The sequence below is a fragment of the Phodopus roborovskii genome, unplaced genomic scaffold (genome assembly GCF_943737965.1).
Source record: "Phodopus roborovskii unplaced genomic scaffold, PHOROB, whole genome shotgun sequence".
Classification (NCBI taxonomy): domain Eukaryota; kingdom Metazoa; phylum Chordata; class Mammalia; order Rodentia; family Cricetidae; genus Phodopus; species Phodopus roborovskii.
The window spans coordinates 29557789-29582864 of NW_026125052.1; the positions used below are offsets into that span (position 1 = coordinate 29557789).

At 52.0% G+C, this 25076-nt stretch overlaps 3 protein-coding genes across 5 annotated transcripts; 1 reads left to right on the plus strand and 2 right to left on the minus strand.

Annotated features, from left to right (window-relative positions):
• The first annotated feature begins 96 nt into the window (after window positions 1-96).
• On the plus strand, window positions 97-2886 carry Mrps7 (mitochondrial ribosomal protein S7). Its single transcript, XM_051180437.1, has 5 exons — window positions 97-194; window positions 706-897; window positions 993-1056; window positions 1568-1735; window positions 2426-2886. Exons 1-5 carry the CDS (start codon window positions 112-114, stop codon window positions 2645-2647), a joined length of 729 nt encoding a protein of 242 aa, XP_051036394.1. The 5' UTR covers window positions 97-111; the 3' UTR covers window positions 2648-2886.
• Window positions 2887-3234: 348 nt separating this feature from the next.
• Mif4gd (MIF4G domain containing) lies at window positions 3235-8326 on the minus strand. Of its 3 annotated transcripts, none has more exons than XM_051180449.1 (6): window positions 8244-8326; window positions 7370-7501; window positions 4966-5075; window positions 4651-4806; window positions 4449-4541; window positions 3235-3972 (listed from the first exon to the last, which is right to left on the minus strand). In XM_051180449.1, the coding sequence occupies exons 2-6, from the start codon at window positions 7449-7451 to the stop codon at window positions 3745-3747; spliced, it is 669 nt and encodes a 222-aa protein (XP_051036406.1). In that variant the 5' UTR covers window positions 7452-7501; window positions 8244-8326; the 3' UTR covers window positions 3235-3744. The 3 variants fall into 3 exon arrangements, with proteins under 3 accessions (XP_051036406.1, XP_051036424.1, XP_051036415.1); XM_051180467.1 differs by having other exon boundaries at window positions 8253-8315; XM_051180458.1 differs by lacking the exon at window positions 8244-8326 and adding an exon at window positions 7785-7917.
• A 2736-nt stretch (window positions 8327-11062) lies between these two features.
• Slc25a19 (solute carrier family 25 member 19) lies at window positions 11063-24581 on the minus strand. Its single transcript, XM_051180421.1, has 6 exons — window positions 24410-24581; window positions 24071-24226; window positions 21385-21555; window positions 17322-17505; window positions 16698-16828; window positions 11063-11665 (listed from the first exon to the last, which is right to left on the minus strand). Exons 1-6 carry the CDS (start codon window positions 24539-24541, stop codon window positions 11483-11485), a joined length of 957 nt encoding a protein of 318 aa, XP_051036378.1. The 5' UTR covers window positions 24542-24581; the 3' UTR covers window positions 11063-11482.
• Between the last annotated feature and the right edge of the window lie 495 nt (window positions 24582-25076).

Sequence of the window (25076 nt, forward strand, 5' to 3'; positions counted from 1 at the left end):
CCCTGACCTGAGACCCAGTCTCGAGCAGACTGTGCGGCTTCTCGTCCGTAACCCGTCACTCGACTCAGGCGCGCTGCAGGCAGCCCCCTGAGGTCCTCGCGGCGAGCCAAGATGGCTGCCCCCGCGCTGCAGGTGGCGCGACGGTGGTCGGGGCTGGGCCTGGGAGTGAGGCTCGCCGCCCGCCACCTTCCGGGGTGAGAAGGCCGCGGGTGTACCCGCTGCCACCGCCGCTCAGGCCTCTGCGGGAGGGCCGGAGGGGGAGCGGGGAGGCCGCGCTGAGTCCTGGGGCGGGAGGGCCCTGCTCCGGGGGCGCAGGTGGCTGAGTCGAGCTGTTATTAAACGGGCCGGTTTGAGGGTCTAGCGGCTTGCCCCTCGCCTGACAGGTTGGGTGGGTTGATCTAGACCGGTTCTACCCCGAGGCGAAAGTGCGGCCCTGCTGCAGCTCCCACGACTGTCATTGTGCCCGGGCGGTGGCGGGAGGGCTGACCCTGAGCCGTGCTTGCAGAGGAGGGCGTTTCAAGGCCAGCTTCGGAGACGGCCTCTACCTCTTGGGACAGGGGTCACGGCCAGCGCCCATGAGGTTTAGCTTGCGGCCCCGGCGTTACTGCCCGTCGTCAGCATGAAGACAGACAAACGGGCTTATTGTTAAGTCAAGCTTGTTCATTTGTGGAGTTCTCGTCAGCTTCCTCCTCTCCCCGCTCCCAGAATAACACAGGTGAGGTGTAGCCGCTATGCCCCTGAGTTCAGGGATCCCCTGATCGACAAGGAATATTACCGCAAGCCCGTGGCGGAACTCACCGAAGAGGAGAAATACGACCAGGAGCTCAAGAAGACGCAGCTCATCAAGGCCGCTGCAGCGACGGAAACAAGTTCTGTGTTTGCAGACGCTACCATCAGGTGAGGTGGAAAGGCTCCTCTCCCCGTGGGCTGGAAGAATGAGCCCGGGGAAGGTTTCTGCTGAAGGGAAACTAAACATGTTTTTCTCCTTGAAGCAAATTTACCAACATGATGATGAAAGGAGGCAACAAAATACTGGCCAGGTCCCTCATGGCGCAGGTAAACCAGTTCCTAACGCTCTGCTTCCCTGTCTCATTTCTTTTCACCCTTAGCCTCAACACTAGACAACGGGTTTCTGTACTTGTCATTAAACTTTATTGCTGGGAGCTGGGAGTGGTGGCGCCCACGTTAAAGCCCATCACCGGCATCACCAGAGAGGCCCTTGATTCCAGCACTCAAGAGTCAAGGCTAGGCAGGTGGATCTCTGTGAGTTCGAGGTTCTGAGCCCGAGGCCAGCCTGGTCTACAGAGTGGGTTCCAGGACCTCAGGGCTGTGAAGAGAAACCCTAGCGGGGAGGGGGGGGTGGGAGAGGGCAGGGCTCTCACCTGTTCTTGGGTCAGTCTAGCAAAGCAGTACTAACTTTTTGCAAGAGGGTCTCACGGAGCACAGTCTAGCCTGGACCCTGGCGCATTCGTGAGTGTAACCCTTGACCTCTTGCCCCTGCTGCCTCCATGTGCAGCCTCCCCCTCCCAGCCGAACTGTCTGAGCAGCCTCTTCCCGCTCCCCGCAGACCCTGGAGGCTGTGAAGAGGAAGCAGTTTGAGAAGTACCGAGCTGCCTCTGCAGAGGAACAGGCCACCATTGAGCGGAACCCCTACAGGATCTTCCACCAGGCCCTGAAAAACTGTGAGCCTGTCATCGGGTTGGTGCCCATCCTCAAAGGGGGCCATTTCTACCAGGTGAGTGGGCAGGAAAGCACAGCAGCCCACGTGTGAAACTGGGGGGGGGGGAGGGCCCGTGTGTAATAACCCATAGACTGGGCATGGTCAGGGTCTACTCATCTGAGGCCCGCCCCGGGCAGAGGGTAGAAAGGCACAGAACAAAGTAACATCGTTGGGAGCCCACTCCCTCCCTCCCTCCCTTTGTCCAGTATTCTGTGTGAACTAAGCTATACACTCCTGATGGAAGACTCTTTATGTGCCAGTGTCTACAATAGAACTTGCCCCATGACCACTTGTCATTATTGAACTTGAACCAGCTGTCCCTATCAGAGCATTCAGTTGCCTCCGTTGGCTAATTTTCTCCCTGAGCAGCCATTCTGTCTTTAGTGTGTGGTAGTACTTGGCCATGCAGTGGGTCTCGTATAGGTGGTCATATTTTTAGGCACCCTTGGTCTGAGGGAGCCAGCTTGCCTCAGGCAGCAGGACTTTTCCCAGCTGGTGCTCGTGTCAACTTGGCAAAGCCTCTCTTTAGGAAGGGAAGTGTTTAATGAGTTTACGAGGCCAACGTTTCTTATCTGATGATGTCACCTGAGGTAAGGGAAAGTCTGAGAAGACAGGGTCCTGTCGTGAGGGCCCATCCCAGGACTGCTCTAGAGACAGTACGTGGTAACTGTCGGGCCCAGCTCAGCTCTGCCTTGTCTCATCCAGGTCCCTGTACCTCTGAGTGACCGACGGCGACGCTTCCTGGCCATGAAGTGGATGATCACAGAGTGTCGAGAGAATAAGCCTCGGCGGACACTGATGCCAGAGAAACTGTCAAATGAGCTGCTGGAGGCTTTTCATAACAGGGGTCCTGTCATCAAGAGGAAGCACAACATGCACAAGATGGCAGAGGCCAACCGAGCCCTGGCCCACTACCGCTGGTGGTAGCAGGGACTGATGGGACGGTCCAGGACACTCCAAGAAACCAGGCGGGCCGGAGCGATGGCCAGTGGTTAAGAGCACTGGCTGCTCTGGCAGAGGACCTGGCCTGATTCCCAGCACCCACGTGGAGGCTCACTGACCTTCTTTAATTCTGGTTCCAGAGAATTTGACACCTTCTGACTGCTGTGGGCACCAGGCATGCATAGTACTCAACCGTACATGCGGGGGAAATACCTATTCATAAACTACTACTAATAAAGTGATTTTAAAAAGGAAAATGACTTGAGCTACTACCCTGTTGGGAAGTTCTGGAAGAAACAAGGATGGAGAGGGCCTTTTGTGATGCAGTCTTAGGTCCTGTGAAGCCCTTTCTTGATTCTCCCATATTGACTGGACAGGTACAACTTGAGAAGTGAGGCTGCCCCTCACACAGTAAGGGCAGGTCTCACAAGGGCCATGTGTTGCTCAGTAATCCAAACTGGTTCCCCTGCCACATTCCACTGAGGCAGAACATGTCTCCTCAGAGACTTCCTCCAAGAAACTCAGGTCCCAGCAGCTTGGAGTACCCCTTTGCCTGTTACAAAAGGAAGCAGTTTGGTTTCAGAAAAGATTTATTAGAAAACTGTCACCCCAACCTGGTGAGGTGGTGTCACTCAAGGAAGCTGGCAGAAGGACACAGGCTGTCTCCACAGCAGTCTCTGTACAGAACATATAAAGCAGTTTCCCTTGTAAATCTGTGCTCTGCCCTAAGCATCCCACCAATGGCTATGACAGCCCATTTTACAGATGGGGAAACTGAGGCACCAGGGACTGTTACACCAGTGGTTACACAGTTCAGTGGTTGTTAGTTGCCCTTCCCTGCTGGGCCCAAATGGAAGTGGTGGGTTTGAAAAGGGAGCCGAAAGGACTTGGAGGAAGGGGGAAGCGGCCGTCTCCAGCAGGAAGACCCGGTTTGTTGGATTTCTCCACAGTTCCAGAGTGAGGGGAGGAAAGAACCACAGCAGTAAAGTCTACAAGGGTCTAGAGAGGCAAGGGTTCTGGTGCCAGCCTGAAAGGGTCGCACGCAGGAAGGTGAGTGCAGCCTCAGGCCCGTGGAGCCTAGCTCAGTCAGAAACCTCACTGTAATAATACTTATGGGCAGCAGGAGTGGTCTTCCAGCCAGCTGCCCGGAACTCGATCATCTCCAGCAGCAGCAGCCGGGCCAGGGAGCTAAGGCCTAATGGGAGCAGGAAGCCATCCCGGATTAGGACAAAGAGCTCGTCCATGCGCTGCCCATTCATCTTCTCCAGCTGCTCCCCAACGCGGTGCAGCTGTAGCACTAGACAGTCCACCTGCAGGGGCGGGGGAGGCCTCAGCCAGAGGGAGGGCCAGCCTGGCACACGGCATCAGCACCTGCTAGGCACCAAGCTTTGCCCTTTATGGTGGCTCCTTGCTTCTGATACCAGGGGGTATGGCCCACATCTTACCACAAAGAATTGCCCAGAGCATCTGACCAGGCTGATCTCAACTGTTGCTTAAGCCTACTCTTGCTTCATTGCCTGACTCAAGAGTTGGTGTCTGTGGCCATCTGTGCCCACAGCTGGCCACAGCTCTTGCCACTCCTAGTGTAACTTGGCTCCCCTACTGGTGAGCCTGAAGCCTTGGCTGCTGTGCCTTCTGGATGAATTCCAGGCACTGTGGTTTGTCTTGTAATTGGTGCAGGCCTTAAATGCCCCTTCTAGGGACTTGCTGGGGAGCACAGGCATGGCACTGGGACTCTGAGCCAGCAAGCCCCCCACAGCCTTTCGTGGAATGAATGGCCACTCACCTCCTCTTCCCTGCACAGACTCTCAGGCTGGGCCAGCTGGAACAGACAGTCATAGACAGGGTTAACCAGGGCCATCATGGGTATATTGTTCACCTGTGTGTGGGGAGGAGGAAGCGTTAGTGCCCGTGGGGACCATTCTGGCCTTGGCCTCGGGACACAGGCCATCACTGCTGCACAGGGCGACCGACTGTCCTTGCCTCACCCTCAGGTAGTCAAAGATGTTGCAGATAAAGGTGACATAGCAGACCCAGCTCTGCAGAGAGCGGGCTCGCAGCTGCTCCCGGGCCTGATACTCCCCCTGCAGCCGGTCCAGGAGCCCCCGACGGAAGACACTCTGGCCTGCTTGCTTACTCTCTGCCTGTGTGTGAGGCGGGAGAGGGCGGTCAGCAGGGCGCTGGTCACTCCACCCGCCCTAGCCTCTGCCTATACAAACTCCTGTGTCTTCTGCTGCTGGCCAGCCTGTGCCTGACCCTGGGTGCCAGACTCAAGGCAGCCCCCTCTCTGCCAGCCCCTCAACCTGGATGATGGCGTAGCACATCCGTCCTGCTTCCTTGCTGAACACACAATCCTGCAGGGAATGGTCCACAATCACATTGGCCACTTTCTCCAAGTCCACAGCGCCTGGATCTGGGGTAGAGACAGGAGCGGAGTCTAGAGCTGCCTCCATCTGCTAAGGACTGCAGGGGTTTGTTTTTCTGAGACCAGGCCTCAAACCCACAGACATTTGCCAGCATGTGCTTCCTTACTACTGGATTAAAGTTGTGTACCTCGACACCCAAGGAACCGAGATGGTTGTAAGAGAACATCCCATCACATGCTTAAAAGATAGCGTGAAAACCAGCCAGATGGCAATCAGGAGGTAGGAACAAGGAGGATCAAGAGGTAAGGGTTACCCTTAGCTACATGCAGAGTTCTAGGACAGCCTGGGCTACATGAGACACTGTCCCAAAAAAAGAAAGCTGGGCTGAGTGCTGCACACCTATAATCCTAGGTAGAGAGACAGGCCAGCCTGGTCTACATAGCAAGTTCCAGGTCAGCCAGGGCTACCCAGTGAGATTCCCGCTCTCTAGAAAATAAAAATCAGAGTTGGAGGTGTAAAGGGTATAATTTAGGCATCAAGCACTATGCCTAACTATGATGTGTGGAACCAAAGGCTGGGCACAAGGCAGCCAAACCAATAAAGGTGACATCTCCAAGCAGCTGCTCAAAACCGTGCCTACACCAGCTCTCATGGTCAGGACCCTGGCTGTCCCATCAGAAAACAGGGAAGTCGCAGCATGTCTCAGTGGTTAAGAGCACTGCCTTTGAAAAGGATCCAGGTTGGATTCCCAGTTCCCACATTGGGCTGTTCCCAGCTGCCTGTAACTCCAGTTCCAGGGAATCTCACACCCCCTTTGCCTCCACAGGCACTGCAGGTGCATGGTGTGTGCACATCCAGACAAGCAGGCACACACATAAATAAACCAAGTTTTATTGTTTTGTTTTTTCCAGACAGGAATTCTCTGTGAAAGAGTCCTGGCAGTCCTGGAATTCACCCTGTAGTCCAGGCTGGCTTCTATCTCACAGAGAAATCCACCTGCCTCTGCCTCCCAACTGCTGGGATTAAAGGAGTGTACCACCAATGCTGGACAAATAAATTAAATTTAAAAATATTTTTTAAAAATTATATACTGCCACGAGTGGCACTCACATTTAATCGCAGCACTTGGGAGGCAGAGGCATGCCGACCTGAGTTTGAGGTTAGCTTGGTCTACACAATGAGCTGTATTGTAGGCCAGCCAGGGTTACACTGATAGATCCTGTGCCAAATAAATAAATGAAGGATTATGAGGCTGGAAGAGGCCAAAGTATAAATTTCTTGGAATACACGTTTTATTTTCTTGGCGGTAGGCTGAAGAATGTAAACTGAATGCCAAGACGTCTACAATTTTTGGGGGGGTCTTTTGAGACAGTCTAATTATTTAATAGCACTGGCTGGTCTGTAGCTCACCATGCAATGTTTTTTTAGGTTATTCATTTTACATGTATGAATATTTTGTTTGCATGCATGTATGCATACCATGTGGTTCTTGGATCCCAGGAACTCAGTTACCAATGATTGTGAGCCCTTCGGGTCATCTGCAAGTGCTCTTTATATGTGTGTGTGTGAGTAGGTGTGTGTGGGTAGAGAGACTGGGATAGAGAGAGAGACTGGCACACTAGCCCTGGCTATCTTAGAATTCACTGTGGAGCTGACCACACCAGCCTGGAACTCATAGAGATCCACCTGCCTCTGCCTCCACAATGCTGGGATTAAAGGAGCCCACCATGCTTGGCTTGCAACCAGTGCTCTAAACTTCTGGCTCGTTTCCCCTCCCCCAGGCACTCTATGTAGAGCAGCTAATCCTCCTGACTCTGTAATCTGCCCGGATTACAGTTGTGTACCACTACATGGCTCTAAGTGTGCTCAAACCACAGAAGCCGTAGGCATGAGCCCTGCAGAGACGTCCCTAACGGGGTTAGTTTGGCACTAGACGGCCATTGCTAATTGTTTTAAGTCAAACTTCTGTCCTGAGTGTTACAATGGAAGGACATGGGGCCAGGCGATGACATATCTCTTCCAGCAGGCTGATTCCCCAACCTCTGTCCCCAGTCAGGAGCTCTGGACATTCAAGAGAGCCTGCTGACTGCTGAATGCCCGAATGCAAAGGCTTTAAAGGCCCATGCTCTCTCATGGGCACTTAAAGGCTTTATACGGTCTCAAGCAGGACTGTGACTCATTCTAAGAAATAATGGCCTAGATGTAGCTCGTCTTCCAGTTCAAGAGTTAGGTTGTGACTCACTCTCAGGGGGCCACAGGTCGCTGGGCATTGCCTGGCTCTGGGACTCGGCCAGCCCCTCTGCAGCTCTTGCCCAAACAGAAGGGCCGGTGGTAGGCTCACCTTTGAGTGCGGTCTTCAGCAGCTGCTGGGTCTCTGCATCAAACGACTGGATTTTATACTCGTCTCTACTGGCCTCCCCCATGACGATCTAGCCCCAAGCAGCTTTCACTGGCCTGAAACTAATGGCACCACCTGAGAAGCAAAGACCGAAGAAGGCTTCGCGTGAGAATCGCAGAGCGCTGTTTTCTAGCCCTGTAGGCACTTGGGTGGGGCAGGCCGGGGCGTGGGACAAGTGAAACTGGACTTTCTGTCGCCTTCAGTGGTTGGCTGAGAGCATCAAGTAGGCACCTGCAGCCCAGCCTAAGGCGTCTGCGATTACATTTGAGGAATGAAGCGGGAATTCACCTATGGCCGCGGCAGGGTCTGGGTTACCAGTCACTATCAGGGTAGATTCAGGGGAGCATATATACTGAACTGCGTTGTGGACAGGTAAATGTCAGACTCGCCCAAATTATCCAGCATGGAGAATTCTGGCTCAGTTCCTTTGCCGGCGTTGTCCAAGCCGCGGATCCTGACACCAGCAGGGCTAGGAGCCGTTCTCCCCGGCGTCTGCCAGTCCTATCCAGCCTATCAAAGCCAGCCCTGCAGCCGTTGGGCTCGGACTAGCCTGCGTGGGAGGGCGCTCGCGTCTCCGGGGCTGCGGCGCGCGCCCAGCGTCGTACCGCGCGGAAGCTGAGCTCAGCTCGCACGGAGGGAGGGCGCCTGAGCTGCTCGCCAGCGCCACCTGCCTGCCACGGCTCGCCCTCGCCTGCGCGCCCGCCGCCGCCCCGGGCCGCTCCCTCGCGGGGCGCGGGGACCGACTCGCACCCGACACCTGCGACATCGCCGCCGCCGCGCCGAGCGGAGCGCTCACCGTCCCCTGTCCCCGCCTCACCGGGCGCACCTCAGCCTCGGTTCTGAGCACAGAGGCCCTCGAGCGCTCGGCCGGACTTGCTCTCCGTCCCGCATGAAGAAGCCCTTGGTCTTGTCGGGTGGCACCCCGCGCCACGGCCACCATGTCCCGGGCAGGGCTCAGGTGAACTGGGTCGGAGACTGCCCGGACTTGCGGCGTGGGAGGAGCCTCTGGGAGGCGTGGCCTGCCCGGGAGGAGGGGCGGGCCAATAGCAGCCGGCTGGGATTCGGCTGGTTGAAGCAGGGGATGTGTAAGGGCTGGGGCACACCCTGGCAACTCCTCCAGCCATCCGGGCAAAATAAGTTTTAAATCAAAGGGGCCGTCCGAGAGATGGGGCCCCTGGGTCCTTCCCGGGGGGAAAGGAAGCATCGGGAGCATGGCTGTGGCCTGTCCACTCCACAGGCGCACAGGAGCCAAAGCCCGCGCTTGTTTTAAGAGTTGTCACAGCTGTCATGGTGATAGGTACAAAAGAGAATCCTCCTCTGTGCCAGCAAAAGAAACGCCGGGGGCAGGGGAAGGGGGGCAAATGAGGAACATGGAGTTTACTTCATATTAAAAAAAAAAAAAAAAAAGAAACTAAAAGATTCAGACAGCCAACTAAAGCCTCCGGGTTAAGATGGGACATCTAAGAGGAGGAGAAACAAACTCTGCTTCGGAAAAAAAAAAAAAAAAAAAGAGAGAGAGACACAAAAAGACAAAAAAAAAAAAAAAAAAAAAAAAACAAAAAACAAAAACAAAAAACAAAAAAACAAAAAAGTTCTAGGGGAGCAAACGACTCAAAGGCTCCTGGAAGCCCCTCCCTAAGGATATATAAGCAAGGAGGACTTGCTGAGATGCTCTCACTCTCAGGCCAAGATGCCTGAAAAAGGCTTGGGTCAGCAGCACAGCTGCGCGGAAGACGCAGCGATGAGCTGGGCTGCCCAGCATACTCCCAGGATCGGTCGACTTGAGGAGCCCGGACCAACTGAGCTGCCTGGCGGACTCTTCAATCTGCTGGGCGGCCTGCAGTCTGTTCAGCGTGCTCCACGTTCCCAGCTTTCGATAGCTGTCAACCTCATTGGTTCGGAGTTTTGGGTTCTTATTTTAATGATTTATTTTTATTTTCTGTGTATTGGTGGCTTGTCTGCATTTATGTCTGTATGAGGGTGTCAAATAACTGTGAGCTGGATCAGACAACTCTGAGCTGCCATGTGGGTACTGGGAATTGAACCTGGGTCCTCTCGAAGAGTAACCAGTGTCCTAAACCATTGCTCTATGCACTACACTAAATAGTGTAGTGAGATACACACTTGGCCGGCATCTGTGGCGCTGACCACGCCCATTGGGGGGTGGAGACAGGGGCGGAAGTGACATGTGGGGGGAGGAGACTAGGCCTGAGGAGGAGCCTGGGACTGCTCTCTCGCCTGCAGCACTGGGATATCCTTAGGAATAAGAACCTGCCTGCTGGTGTTCATCTGTCTATGTTGTAAGTTATTTCCTCCCGAATAAACATCTATTCGGCATATTTGTTTATCCTGATCCTTATTAAACCACGATTTCTGATGTCAGAAGTGGGATACGAACCCACGCCTCCATTCAGAGAAATACTTTTATACCAAACTAAAGTCGAGTGAGAAGCAGTAAATTCAATTAAGAAAATGCCTCCCTAGGATCAGGCGTGTGGGCAATCAAGGAGAGCATTTTCTAAATTAGTGACTGATGGGGTCCAGTCGAGTCTATTGTGCTTGGTGCTACTTCTGGGCTGGTGGTCCTGGGTTCTATCAGCGGCTGAGCAAGCAACACCCCCTCCCCCATGGCCTCTGCATCAGCTCTTGCCTTCAGGTTCCTGCCCTGCTTGAGTTCCTGTCCTGACTTCCTTCCATGATGATCAGCAATGTGGAAGTGTGAGCCAACCCTTTCCTCCCCAACTGGGTTTTTGGTTCTAGTGTTTCATGGCAGAAATAGAAACCCTTAGACAGGGAGTATCTTTCCATTAGTCTGCCATCTGTCCCTTCTCAGGAATAGATATTTGTTCACCTGTCTCCAGAAGAGGGTCACACAGCACTTCTGCATCCCCAAGCCCAGGAAGCCAAGAGCCCAGCCACCTCAGCTCTCCCAAGAGCAGCCTGGACCACCAGAAGGTTCAGCCTCTAGGGGATGGGTGCAATGGGACCACGGAGAAGAGAGACTCACCAAGGGCAGAAGTCCCAGCTTCCATGAACAGGGTCATGCCCAGCAGGCATTACAATCCCAGTTATTACAGGGGTGGGAATCCCACAAAGTTAAGGGGTCTCCCCTCTCTCCCCTCTGTCAGGCAGGAGCATGGTAAAGATGGCCGTTGCCTTCTATTTCTTGTCTTGTGGCCCTGACAAGTTTTTCCTCTTCATCTAGATACATGTGTCTGGATCCCTGGGTCTGCTAATGGGTGCCAACCATGTCCCCCCAGGCGGTTGGCCAGCCCCATCACTGGACTGCTTTGTGGCTCCATCACCTGGCCTGAGAATGCTGCCCTCGGCAGAGCTAACCCAGCTCCCAGTGAGGGGGCCACTGACAGGACTGAGGGCCAGGTTTGCCCACTCCTGTTGCTCAGCATATCCCTTCATTTCCGGTCTTCCGCCTAGAAGCTGGTTCTGTCCCAGTGTCCTCCTGTCCAGTCCTTCGGCCTGGGAGTTGAAAAGCCACCCACGTGGTAGGGTCCCCCGCTTAAACAGAAGAGCATGGCTGCCTCAGAGCTGCAACTTCAGCGACACCTGAACGGCCCCTGCCATCACCCTCCCTCGGCTGGGAGGTGACTCATGACGGGGGCTGCAAGAGCGACATACGGAATGTGATGTTTGCTTTAATGTCTATTAAATAAGTTGGTAGGAAAAACACCAAGTTGTGGGTTAGAATTCTACAAAGAGCCCAGTCCTACCCTCTGTATTCAAGCCATGATCTTACCAGGACTGGGATAGTTCTCCCCCGGCACTACAAAGCAGAGGATGGCTGACTCCTTTGGGGCTGGACAGAGGAGAAACAATGCCAGGCTCCTCGGTGGCCTGGTTTCTACAGCCAAGGGTTCCCTTCTCTGTTCTTTCTGAAAGAGGCCCTTCTGCCATCGGCCGTGGATAACTCTTCATGCCTAGGACAGCCGGCCTAGAAGGCCAACCAAGCAGCAGCCATCATCCAGTATGAGCTCAGAACGAGTCTGGTCGGGGGGAGGCGCCTCCAGGGCAGACCTTAGGCCCCTCCTGCCCTCACAGCTATCTGTCTTCTCTCCGTATGCAGTGGAAGAGGTTACAGAAGAGCTCGTACCAGAAGAACATGAAGCCCGTGGAGAGGGCAGCCTTCAGCAGGCTGGGGGACAGGCCCTTGAAGAGGCCCTGGGTGCCTTCATCTTGTAGCACCTGCTTGGTGAGGTCCAGGAGGCCCCTGTAGCTCCGCACCTGGGGAGAGGAGGGTGAAGGTTGATGAAAGAAACAGTGATAAAAATGGGGATTCACTCGGCACAACACGACTTCCGGTAAGTGCCCCGGGTGAATGAGAGCTCTGGGGGAGGTGAATGAGGGAGTGAAACTTCATTCTTGGGCATGCGGGCTGGCTTGGGCTTAACTGAGCTGGGAAGAGCCCTTCCTGGTGAGAGGGTACAGCCTGTGGCCCTGGTGGATGCAGTGATAGCCCTGGACCACCTTCCCCTCATTACATCTGTTCCCCTTGGGCACCAGGGCTGAATCTGGCCATCACTGGGTCTTCCCCAATCAGTGCCCACCTCCAGCCAGACCTCCCTGCCTTCGGGTGACACCACAGACTGCTGTCAGTTTGTCCTATGTCCCCAAGCCAAAGCTCCAAGAACATCTGAGGATGAGAAGGCCATCAAAAGCATCAAGTCCAAGTTCCAAGTCCTGTATTCAAGACATTTCAGCATTTGGCTCCCATTGGTCCTCTGAAAAGGCCCCTTCCTCCAGCCAGCCAGCCTAGTTTCATTAGGAAGGGAGCCTCTGTCCTGGGCTCTCGCCATCTCTCCTATCTAAATTCAAATGATCTCTTCAGGACACATTGGTAGATGGGAAAAGGTTACAAAGCCTTGCACTGTTAACTTTACTTTTGCTAAAATATACACCTGTGTTTATGCAAAGAAATAAAACTTCTTCAGGAAAACACGGACAATGTTCCAGCATATGTCGTCTTCAGCAAACTGAAACAGTTATTAAAATATTATAACATAGCCGGGTGTCGGTGGCACACGCCCTTAATCCCAGGACTCGGGAGGGAGAGGCAGGAGGTTCTCTGTGAGTTCGAGGCCAGCCTGGTCTACAGAGCCAGTTCCAGGACAGCCTCCAAAGCTACACAGAGAAACCCTGTCTCGAAAAAAGCCTAAATAAATAAATATTATAACATAGAACATATAACTGGTATACCACACAATCCTACAGGACAAGCAGGAATTGAGAGATTAATCACACTTTAAAGGAAATGCTCTATAAACAGGCAAGAGGGACAAAGACCCCCCAAACACAGATTATATAATGCCTTATATTAATTATATTAATATTAAACTTTCTCAATGCTAATGAGGAAGGATAAACAGCCACAGAAAGACACTGGACGATGGAAAAAACTTCTGAACTACTTCAAAGACATACTGGCCTCAATATGGAAACCAGGATATGTGTTACTTTGGGTCAGGGGTTTTTGTCTTTGTATCTACAGGAGAAGAAAAGCTTTGGATACCATCAAAGTTGATCAAGATCCGATTTGAACAAGAGAAACCTCTTGATGAGAAGAAATGATAGGTCATCCACTGCAATATTTCCCACAAGTTGTATGGAAACCACTCAAAGGTAGGGGGAGTGTTCTGTTCTTGTCTTTACAGGAGAACATAAAACACCCATCTTCAAAAAGCCAAAAGACACTGAACGTGTAGGTACCTAAGGAAGAGAAGATAGCTACCCAGAAAGAACCATGAAACGAAGAATCTGACATATGGCACCAATATCTAATTCTGGCGAACTATTTCTATACAAAAATGTATTTCCTTTGACTTTCTAGTATTCATGTAATCCAATGCTGGCTTTGGAGTTGGATTTGGCTTTTCTCCTCTAAAGTCAAGCATGTTGTTAAAATAAAATTCAGAGCTTCTGTCTTCTATCAAGAAGCCAATTGGTGTAAGACAGAAGGAAAAAACAAAACAAAACCTAGGGACTGTCATTTGTCTAAACTCGGTTTTCTCTCCAAAATCCTAATTTCCCTCATACTTAATTTTCATCCTTACGGTTGCCTTTCCCAGTATGCATACCCATAAAAGTTGAAATTTCTGTGTTGATATTAATGTTTAAGTTTTCCACAAGGAGCAATAACGATTCCTAACAGCAGTCTTTGAACTCTCCGGAAAGAAGATGAGGCCCCACGTCATCATTGCACTTGAGTCAACCTGATGCATCTGGACTACAAGCATCACCCTAAAACCAGTTTGGGACTGTGACGCTCAGGACGACTCCAGACTAGCTAGCAGAAATGGCTCACCTTCTTATTACACCCTGGCCAGAGCCTCAGAAAAGAACTTCAGTCAAGCGTTTCCTGCCAGGATCCCATGGAGTCATCCTGGTCCCATTTCAGCAGGAAGCAGTCCTAAGAAAACGCCCCCTGTCCCCACTGTTGGCAGTAAGGGATGATACACACCTGCATAGGGTTGGTTTTTGGTTGCTTAGGGCTGGGTATGGAAGGTGAAGATCAGACTCGGGTATCTCTTTTAGAGTATGGCTGGGAAGGGTGTGGTTAGGATGGGATACAGGTAGATTTACATATTTTCTAGTGTACTAACTTTAGTAACTGTTAGCTATAGAGAACTTAGATTGCTAGATCCTTGATAACTTACGTTGTTAGATTCCTGTATGTTGACTGTTTAGGGTCTTCCTTCTGTCTATGATGTTTTGCATACAAATGTAAAACTATCTGGATGTATATACATTTTGTATATTGATACAACTTAAGATATTTTATAATTTTGTACTCACAGTTCTACCTCTAGTCAGGACATTTCAGGTCTATCTCTGTTAGTGAGAAAGATATATATATATATATATTTACATTTTTTTGAAGTCTTTGTCCTTGCTAAATTAGTTTGGGAAGCTTCAGTCATTGTACAACAAGAATTATACATTTTTCACCCATATTTCTTATGCATGGGATTCGTCAAACATAGATTTTGATCTTCAAACACTTCATAGACCTGCAGAATTTGGCATTTAAATATTTCAATACTAGTACCCCACTGACATGAGACACATTTGCTCCTGAGAGCAGCAAGCTGTTCCCGAGAAAATGTTGGGCACTGATGTCACTCCTGGAATCCATCCTCTCCTGGGCTGTGGCCTCTTAGGCAAAGAACTGCCCTCACCTCGACCGCTGACTTTGGACATGCTGTCCTACTATGCTTGCAGGAGACAAACATAGATGACTGCTGAACCTTGCCAAGTCGGGTTAGACAGCCTTTCTTCCCCCCTGCTTCTGTGCTGGTCAGTCAGTCACTCTAGGCCTCAGCCAAAGATGGCTGCCCTACGCTGCTGTGAGACTTTGTGTGACTGTCCGGGTAGCCTGCCGTTTCTGTCTTCACCGCACCTTTTGGAAGCTGCTCGCCTGCACTTCCTGCCTACCCTAGTATTGTTATCTCCCTTCTCAGGTCTTTGATGACGGTGAAGATTAGATTGTCACGATTATTGTTCTGTCTTCCTAGATAGAAATGTTAGGTACGAGACTTAACCTTCCAGAATAGGACAGCTCTATAGAGATCCCTGTTGTGCCTTCGCCCTGGGACTGGATATGAGTTCTTGCCATTTGCTCTTGTTACTTCACTGGCGACAGGTCTTACGTGTGCATATTCTTACTTTTCCTCCTCCTAGAGCATACTTGGTATTTACTCTTTGTATATAGTCTTGTATCAAGCCTAAATCTTTTCTTTAGATTAAAAGGGGAATTGTAGTGAGATATCCACCCCGCCCACACCTGTTGCAATGACCACGCCCATTGGGGCGTGGGCACAGGTGCGGGAGTGACCTGTGGAGAGGCTAGGTCTGGGGTCAGGACCCCAGCTTGATCTCTTACTTCATGGTCGGGTTTCGGAGAGTCCAGGTGACATGCTTGGAGTGGGAACCCACAGTGGTCATCAGTTTCAGGTGTAAGTGATTCTCCCCGAATAACCATCAATCAACCTATATACTACGTCCCGGTGAATCTTACTTCCCATGAGACAGTAGGTGATGCAGGTGCAGCAGGAGGGCTTAGAGGATCTGTGAGCCCAGGGTTAGGAGGCCAGGGCAGCTGCCTCAGAGAATTTGACAGTGGTCCTAGGGGGTCGAGGCTGTGGCCAAGGCCATGGCCAAGGCCATGGGGTTTGTGGAGGTAAAGCCGGTGACAAGGAGTGGAAACCCGTCACCAAGCTGGGTTCCTGGTCAAGGACAAGAAGGTCAAGTCCTTGGAAGAGACCTACCTGTTCTCCCTGTCCATTAAGAAATCCGAGATTTCTGACTTTTTCCTGGGCGCATCCCTAAAGGATGAGTTCTAAAGATCCTGCCATTGCAGAAGCAGACAAGGGCAGGCCAGTGGGCCGGGTTCAAGGCTTTTGTTGATATTGGAGACTACAATGGTCATGTTGGCCTGGGTATTAAATGCTCCAAGGAGGTAGCCACTGCCATCCCAGGAGCCATCATCTTGGCCAAGCTTTCCAATTGTCCCTGTTTGGAGAGGCTACTGGAGGGACAAGACTGGAAAACCCCACACAGTCCTATGCAAGGTCACCGTGGCTCTGTGTTGGCGCGTCTCATCCCTGCCCCCAGAGGCGCTGGCACAGTCTCTGCTCCTGTGCCCAAGAAGCTGCTGTTGACGGCTGGCATTGATGACTGCTACACATCAGCCGGGGGCGAGGGCTGCACTGCCTCCCTGGGCAACTTTGCCAAGGCCACCTTTGATGCCATCTCCAAGACCTACAGCTACCTGACCCCCGACTTCTGGAAACAGACTGTGTTCACCAGGTCTCCTTATTAGGAATTCACTGACCATCTTGTGAAAACTCACACTAGAGTATCTGTTCAGAGCACCCAGCTGTGGCCAGCACATAAGGTTTTGTTGTTGTTGTTGTTGTTTTGATTTTTAGAGACGGGGTTTCTCTGTAGCTTTGGGGCCTGTCCTGGAACTCACTCTGTAGACCAGGCTGGCCTCAAACTCACAGAGATCCACCTACCCCTGCCTCCCTAGTGCTGGGATTAAAGGCGTGCGTCACCACCACCACCACCACCACCACCACCACCACCACCACCACCTAGCCCACATAAGGATTTTTATGCAATCAAAATAAAGTTGCTACAAACAAGCAAGCAAACAAGCAAACACTACAGAAGACAAAGAGGGAACAGGGCCACTGCTGCTGGTCCCCCCGTGTCCAGTGACTTCCAGGACCTGAGCTCTCTGCACAGGAAGCCTTACCTGGCCAAAGGCGGACCGGGCATGCTCGAATCCCCCAACCTGCAGGCGCTTCTTGAAGAGGTCCAGGGGATACGTGAGGGTCTTGCTGATGACGCCAGATCCACAGCCACACAGCAGGTTTTTCAGGTTCCCTAGACCAGAGACAACTAGGGTGAGAGAGATGTAATTGGAGGCAGATGACATGACGGCACTGGAGAGCTCAGGGCTTTAAACCACCTGCTACTCTTCCAGAAAAACCAAGTTCTGTTTCCAGCACCCATATATCAGGCAGCTCACAATCGCTTGGAACTATAACTCCAGGCCTCCTTTCGTACACACACACACACACACACACACACACACACACACACACACGCAGACACATAAATAATAAACAGAGCTGGAGAGATGGCTCAGCAGTTACGAGCACTGGCTGCGTTTCCAGCGGACCTGGACTCCATTCCCAGCACCGCAGCAGAGATGAGCGTGTAAAGGAGTGTGCAAGAGCCGATGCAAGCACCTCTAAAGTGCAGGGCTTGGTTGTCCTGCCAGCTGGATCACAGAGCCTGGTGCTCCGGACAGGAAAGCCACTGCCTTTGGCCCACAGAAGCTGCGACCCAGGCCCGGCTCGCTCGGGCATCTCACCTGTTTGCTTTCCATCTGGAGGTATGACCCAGTCGTAGGCATGCTTCAAGGACCGGTAGCAGGAGAACTGCAAGCCCGCATAGGGGAAGATGGCGATCACGGTGGGAGCCAAGCCTTTGTAGAAGACCAAGGGGCCCTCGGTCCTGTACATGGTCCACACGGCGTCCCGCAGGGTGTTGTAGATCTGCATAGTTACATGCACAGTGTGAGTGAGCTTCGTGAGGTGGTTTCAGCCCAAACGCATCCTTTTCTTCTCATCTAAAACTCGGCGGCCAGGAATATAACTTTTCCTCTTCAGTCCAGGAAAACTAACAGTAAAAGTAAGTGGGGGGCTGGGTGTGGTGGCGCTTGATGGGTGGAGGCAGGAACATCAGGAGTTCAAAGTCCGCCTGGACTACACATCCCATTCAACACCAGCCTGGGCTGAAGGAGACCCCATCTCAAAATAAAAATCCAAAAGGGCCGCTGGCTGTGGTGGCACACACCATAGTCTAAACACTTAGCAGATGGAGGCAGGAGGATCAAGACTTTGAGGACAGGGACTGGAGAGATGGCAGTGGTTAGGATCACTGGCTGCTCTTCCGAAGGACCCAGGTTTGATTCCCAGCATCAGCACCAGCAGCTAACAACTGTCTGTAACTCCAGTTTCAGGGGATCCAGCACCCTCTTCTGGCCTCCATGAACACTGAACATACACAGCACATAGGCATAAATGTAGGCAAAACATCCATACACATAAATACAAATAAATCTTAAAACAAAACAAAACCTTTGAGATCAGCTTGAGCAATTTAAGGAGACCCTATCTCCAAAATGAACAAACTAATTAAAAGGTATGGCTTTCTGCCAACTTCCTTCCTAAAAATTTCCATGACTGTTATTTCTTCAGTATATAAGCAGATATATCCTGGGGCTAGAGACCTGTGTCAGCAAATAAGACTACTTTCTTGCAGAGGACCCAGGTTCAGTTCCCAGCACCCACATGGCAGAAGCCTTCAGGGTATGTGGGCACTGAACACACATAGCACAGACATGCGTGCAGGCAAAACACCCATACACATAAAATACATCTTTAAAAGCATCCAAAGAATCCCAGCGGTATCTTGTGGCCTACAAACGAGCCTCCTGAACTCTGGAGGCCACTGGGCTACCCTCAAGGGAAAGCCACACAGCAACACAGACCCTGTTCAGGTCTCCCAGGGAAATCACAAGCTCCACCACAGAGTGGACAGTTCATGTCAAAGCCCCTTCCAGGAAGGAAGGAAGGGGTAGGGTGAAGAACAATAGAAAATGCTCCACAGACTGTCATCACGTTACTCTGTGAGCAGGTTCCGGTGCATGCCAAGGGAACGGAACGGGCCTGTTTGAGAATTCTGCAGTCGCCGCTTTTGGGAGGTGAGGCAAACAGCTTAGTTTCGCCCTGAGGACCTACTTCTGTGTAAGTGACCATGCTCAGCTCTGCTGGGACCCAGAGCAGGCGAGCCCAGAACATCGGCCCCCTGCACTAGTCAGCAGCGGTAAAGCTGATCCCCTCATTAATTCTTCTCCCTTCTCTCAGCAGAGGTTGGCAAGTAACAGGAGTGGTACGGGCACAGTTGGGCTGTCATCGGCCGCCTGCGCTCTAGGCCGGGAGCCTCATCCCATTTCTCCACCAGGAAAGTCACCCCAACCTCTACCTGCCCAGTGAGTCATCACACACGGCTGTTGTCTTTTAGACCATTCCCTCGGGACTTTGCTTTTTGCAACCAAAATATCATCAGAATGTTTTCCAACCAGAGTCTCCTCCCTGAGGAACACAAAGGCCAGGCAAAACCAAAAATCCAAACAAAACCAATTCCTAAACAAAATATCCTGTCCCAACCAATGAGGCCATAAGGATGGGCAGAAACGCACACATACTGGTATTTCTAAATGAACCTTCACATTTTTAATTTTATGTGTACGGATATTGTGCTGGCTAGTCTTATATGTATTTGATACATAAACTAGAGCTATCTGAAAGGAGGGAACCTCAATCGAGAAAACGCTTCCATGAGATGCAGCTGTAAGGCGTTTTCTCGATTAATGACTGACGGGGGAAGGTCCAGCCCACTGTGGGTGGGGCCATCCCTGGGCTGGTGGTCCTGGGTTCTGTAAGAAAGCAGGCTGAGCAAGCCATGGGGAGCAAGTCCATAATCTATGGCCTCTGCATCAGCTCCTGCCTCCAGGTTGACTTCCTGTCCTGACTTCCTTCAGTGATGATCTGTAATGTGAAAGTGTGAGGCAAATAAACTCTTTCCTCCCCAAGCTGCTTTTTGGTTAAGGGGTTTCATTTCAGCAACAGAACCCCTGACTAATACAAGTGTTTTGCCTGTAAGCATGTTTGTCCATGTCTCATGTGCAGCACCAGCAAAGGGCAGAGAGCAGCTTTGGACCCCAGGGACTGGAGTTACAGGTGGTGTTGAAATCCCTGTGGGTGCTGGGAATTGAACCAGGGCCACCTGGAAAAGCTGCCAAGTGCTCTTACCCATTGAGCCATCTCTCCACCCACTGTTTATTTCTCATGTGTGGGCCTGGGCATGCTTTGCACACTTGTATGGTCAGAGGACAAAATCCGGAGTTGGTTCTCTTAATATGTGGCTTCCAGAGATCAAACTCAAGACATTAGGTTGGCAGCAAGTGCCTTTACCCCCCCCCCCCCAAGCCATCCTGCCTGCTCCTGTTCTGTTTATTTTGAGACAGTCTCACTCCATTGCTGGGGTGGCCTCAAATCCCTGAACTCAGGCAACCCTCCCATTTTAGCCTCCGTGTACAAGGACTCTACAGTGTGTGTGGCCGCTGCCGTGTGTGTGTGTGTGTGTGTGTGTGTGTGTGTGTGTGTGTGTGTGCGCGCGCACGTGCGGCCGCTGCCGTGTGTGTGTGTGTGTGTGTGTGTGCGTGCGCACGTGCGGCCGCTGCCGTGTCTGTGTGTATGTGTGTGTGGCCGCTGCCGTGTGTGTGTGTGTGTGTGTGTGTGTGTGTGGCCGCTGCTAACTCTTTTTCCTTTTGTGGTGGTGTTTTGCGTTGCTAGTGTGCATGTTTGCCCGGGGTTGGGGTGGGGGGTGTTTAGGCTTGGTTGGGTTGGGGGGTGTTTAGGCTTGGTTGGGTTGGGGGGTGTTTAGGCTTGTTTGTTTTTTGAGACAGTATCTTACTCTATAGTCTAGGCTGTTCTTGTAGTCTCCCAACCCTCCTGTCTCCCCCTCCCCTGAACTAGGACCACAGGCCCGGGCCTCAAGCCCGCCTATTAAAGACACTCCACTTTTTTTTTAAAAGCAGGATTTTAGTTCTCTTGCTTAAAAAAGAAAAAGTTTTGTGTGTATGAGGGTCTGTCTGCATGTATGGATGTGGACTGCATGCCTGCTTGGTGCCTAGAGGCCAGAAGAGGGTGCTAGAACTGGTTTAAGGTGGTTATGATCTGGCTGTGGGGTTAACCACATCAGGGTCCTCTGCAAGAGCTCTTAGCCTGCCTCTCCACCTCCTATTGATGTTGCCCGTAAATACATTCAGGAAGCAGACTGGGTCAGGAGGTCTGATTCAGGATGTGAGATTAATACTGATCACCAATTTCACAGGATCCAGAATCACATGTGAGCCAAAATTAGCCCTTTCTCCCTTGAGATGCTCTGGTCAGAGATTTTATCACTGCAAGAAGAAAAGTCACCAAGGCAGAGTCTGAGCCCATTGCTTTCATTAAGTTCTCCCTTGAGACCGAGTCACCTTCGCCATCTCCTTCAATACATTCCCGGAGGAAACCTCCAGGACATTATGGCCAGAAGTTCCTGAGCCCAAGTCCCCAGAGGCCTGCCTTCGTTCAGTCCACGGCCCGATACTTATTTGTTCTGTTTTGCCCCTGTGCGCTCAGTCTCCCCAGGAAGTCTATGAGCTGCCGCTAGAAACGGACACAAGGCACTTTGTAGAGGGCCGATTCCTTACAACCCTTACAGACTGGCTGGTGCTGACAGGGAAAGGTGCCCCAGCTTTGCTCCCCAAGGGACCAGAGCCCCGATTCCTGAGCTCCCACCCTTGTCTGGCCCTGACTGCTCACCTTGGGCTCCCCCTGAGCTGCCAGTCGAGTGCGAAGGACATCCACAGGGTGTACGGCCAGGGTGGCTGCGCCAGCAGACAGGCCGCCACACACAAAGTGTGCTGTGAATTCGTGCGTTTCATACAAGTTGATTCTGTAGAGCAGTTCAGTTAGCTCTTCAAATGACAAGAACTGCAAAAGCAAGTGGAGAGCCGCTGAGGGAATGTCCCTGAGGGTGAGAAACAACACACCGCTCTGCGCACTCAGCCGCCTTATCCGATGGGCAAAGTAGAAAGACAGAACAATGTAGATGCCATTTCCCATCCACTTGAGTGCTGGAGAGGTAAGAACACGTATGTACTGCTCCTGCAGGGTTTGGTCCCTGGTCCCCGGGACCCGGGGACCCCACCCGGGTCCCTGGTCCCCACACCCGGAAGCTCACCAATGCCTGCAAGTCCAGCGCCAGGGGCTCCGATGCCCCTGCAGGCACCGGCACTCATGCGCACAGACACATAACTTCAAAACCTTTTTAAAAAGAAAGGGTATGACCAGATGGTGGTGGCGCACGCCTTTAATCCCAGCACTCGGGAGGCAGAGGCAGGAGGCTCGCTGTGAGTTCGAGGCCAGCCTGGTCTACAGAGCTACAGAGAGAAACCCTGTCTCAAAAAACCAAAAAGAAAGGGGAAAAAAAAAAAAAAAAAGAAAGAAAGAGAGGAAAAGAAAAAGAAAGAAGGAAGGAAAGGAAGGACATGGAGCAGGCTAAGGAGATCACTTGCCTGGCACAAGGTCCTGCCTTCCATTTCCTACATCATCTATCAAAGAGAGAGAGAGAGGGAGTCGCTAGGGAAATAGTTTAGTTGGTGAAGTATTTCTGTGCAAGCACAAGACCCCGGTTTGAGCTCCAGCACTCACTTCAAAAGCAGGGTGCAACAGTGCATGCCTGCGACCCCCGGGCCAGGGGCTGCAGGGAGGGAGACAGAAGGGCCACATGGCCTGGGGCCGCCAGTCTAACCAAGTTAGTGAGCTCCGGCATTAGGGAGACCCTGTGGAGAGTGACTGAGGAAGACACATCTCTGGCCTGCATGTATACATATGCATACAGACACAAACACAGATGGACCTGTGTACACACACACACACACACACACACACACACACACACACACGGATAGAGAGAGAACAACTGTTTTGTTATTACTTTCTGAGTTTTTGCCTCACTATGGAGGCCTGGCTAGCCTGGAACTTGCTACAGAGACCACAGTGGCCTTGAATTTATGGCACTCCGTCTGCCTCAGTCCCCGAGTGCTAGGGTTACAGGTATGTGTCACGCCAGGCTTGGAAGATGTAGGAAACCCCATTCATTTACCTACTTCCCTGGCTCCTAGGGAGAGGTAGGCGTTATCTGAGCCACTCATGTCCATTGATAGCACGTGCCTCCATGCCGAGAGTCCCCCCATCACCTCCAGCCAACCAGACATCCCAGGACCCCCCCATCACCTCCAGCTAGCCAGACATCCCAGGACCACCTGCTGCCACATTTCCTCCACATGCTGCAATGAGAGTGTGGGTCAACACAGACATGCCAGCCTGCTGAGTCGTGGACTTGGACAAAGAGTGTGAGAGACAGACACAAGAGCAGGCAGGGGCCACCCTGACACTGGCTGCATGGAAGGGCCCTGCTCGGCCACTTCCTCTGTAATTTATTCATTCACTTATGTAACTGTGCTCTGTGGGTACCAGAGCCAGGCCTTCTCAGGCACGCGCCTGCTCCACGCGCTCCCATTACACCGGCTGCCCCGCTGCCCCTCTGCCCCCGCCAACGGCCTCAGCTGTTCTCAGCCATCGCTTTCTCTTCTGTAGAGTCGGAGACACAATACCATCTGCCTTGCAGGACCACCGTGAGGGCCAAAGCTTGCATTCTACTCCTGCCAAACCGCACCATGTGCACCATGACACACATGGTGCTCGGCTAAAGCAAGGAATGATGGGACATGAGAAGCCTGTGTGTCAGTGGCATTCATCCCATGATGGACAGTCATGCGGTCCTGCTGCTGTCCTTCAATCCCAGGGGCACTTGCTGTACGTTCCTCTCTTGGACCAGTGAGACACGGTGAAGGTGCTGTTTCAGCGGGTAAAGGTGCTTGCAGCCAAGCCTGAGGACCTGAGTTTGAATCCCTAGACCCTAGTCAGGCATAGTGCTGTACGCCTTTAACTCCAGAACTTGAGAGGCAGAAACAGGTAAGATCTCTGTTGAGTTCTAGGTGAGCCTGTTCTACACAGAGAGTTCTAGAACAGGCAGGGCTACATAGAATCTGCCCTCCGATAAAAACAAGCAAACAAAAAACAAACCCCTAGTGAACCCAGGACCCACATGGTAGGAGAGAATTGTCCGCTGACCTTGACGCCTTGGCAGAGATTGTGTACCAAGCACATCTCTAGGAAATGTGATTTGAAATTTAAAAAAGAAAAATGGAGGTTTTAAGGAGGGTAATCCTAAGTATTACCTGGGGAGGGGAAGGAGAACAGGGTGTGGGGAGAGAAGGCCTAAGGTGTGGCTAATCGATGATGTCATCACATGGTCAGATCCAGTTTCCCATGAGGGCAGAGTGGGGACTGCCACCGAGGCAACACCCTTACTTGCCCCACACTTTCTCTGCTCCAAGGAGAGTGTGACCCCAGGGACCTGACCGGGTTCCCCAGTACCTACTTGGACAGCTCCATAGGCCACAGACAGGATCTGGGCTGGAATGTGTCCTTTCCAGAAAGCTGCTGGGCCCTCCTCCCGTAGAATCTGCTTGATCGCCTGGAAGATCCCGTGATATTTGGCGTTGGGGTCACTTGGACACAGGCGTTCAATCTGAAGCTAGGGATTAAAGTGTAAAAGGTCAGGATGCTGGGGGGGGGGCGGGTGGGAGACAAGGAGGGGGGAGCTGAAGGAAATGAAACCTTTCACTTTGACAAAATTCCGAGTTTTAGGAGCCGCCTTTGCAAGGACTGAACCTGTTTGCTCCCTAGCCCGTTACATGGAAAAGAGGAGAAACGGTACCTGGAAACGGATCTTGATGACGTCCAAAGGGCTGATCAGGGCACGAGTGACAAATCCAGACACTGATCCTGCCATCGCCACCTCCAACTTGGAGTTACTCCTGACATCTGCTTTGGCATCATAGCCAACCATCCCTGCCTCTGGTCCATCCAATGTCCATGAGCGTCAAGCTGACTGAATGAAAGAGTCACAAGGGCATGTCCCTTCAGCATCTGCCCAGACACCACCTCCATGCGGCAGCCTGGGTCACTGGCCTTTGCAGCCTTACTCCTATGCATACAGTTTCTTGTCCTCTCTGATTAGGATGCAAGCCCATAGAGCTGGGCGTGGAGGTGCACACTTTAGTCCCAGTACTCGAGAGGCAGAGGTAGGTGGATCTCTGACTCCTGGTCTACAAATTGAGTTCTAGGACACCTAGAGCTACATAGAGAAACCCTATCTCAAAAACAAAACAAATGAACAAAAAAGAAAACAAGTAAGTAGAAACATGGCCTTGATCTCAAATCTTTACCTTACACATCCAGTGACAGAAAAGTATCAATTTAAATCAAGGATGGTGGCTCAGCAGTTAGAAGCACTCGCTGCTTAATCACAGATACAGGTATTCAGATCTCAGTGCCCAGCCAGGTGTGGTGGCTCACACTTTTAGTCCCAGCACTCAGGAGGC

Coding starts and splice junctions, on each gene's coding strand:
- Mrps7 (XM_051180437.1), top strand. CDS start 112: ATGGCTGCCCCCGCGCTGCAGGTGGCGCGACGGTGGTCGGGGCTGGGC. Junction 898..992: donor TTTGCAGACGCTACCATCAG/GTGAGGTGGAAA, acceptor TTCTCCTTGAAG/CAAATTTACCAACATGATGA. Junction 1,057..1,567: donor CCAGGTCCCTCATGGCGCAG/GTAAACCAGTTC, acceptor CGCTCCCCGCAG/ACCCTGGAGGCTGTGAAGAG.
- Slc25a19 (XM_051180421.1), bottom strand. CDS start 24,541: ATGGTTGGCTATGATGCCAAAGCAGATGTCAGGAGTAACTCCAAGTTG. Junction 24,227..24,409: donor TCATCAAGATCCGTTTCCAG/GTACCGTTTCTC, acceptor TTTAATCCCTAG/CTTCAGATTGAACGCCTGTG. Junction 11,666..16,697: donor CCCGGTCCGCCTTTGGCCAG/GTAAGGCTTCCT, acceptor TCCTCTCCCCAG/GTGCGGAGCTACAGGGGCCT.
- Mif4gd (XM_051180449.1), bottom strand. CDS start 7,451: ATGGGGGAGGCCAGTAGAGACGAGTATAAAATCCAGTCGTTTGATGCA. Junction 4,807..4,965: donor TGTGCTACGCCATCATCCAG/GTTGAGGGGCTG, acceptor CCTCACACACAG/GCAGAGAGTAAGCAAGCAGG. Junction 4,542..4,650: donor ACATCTTTGACTACCTGAGG/GTGAGGCAAGGA, acceptor CCCCACACACAG/GTGAACAATATACCCATGAT.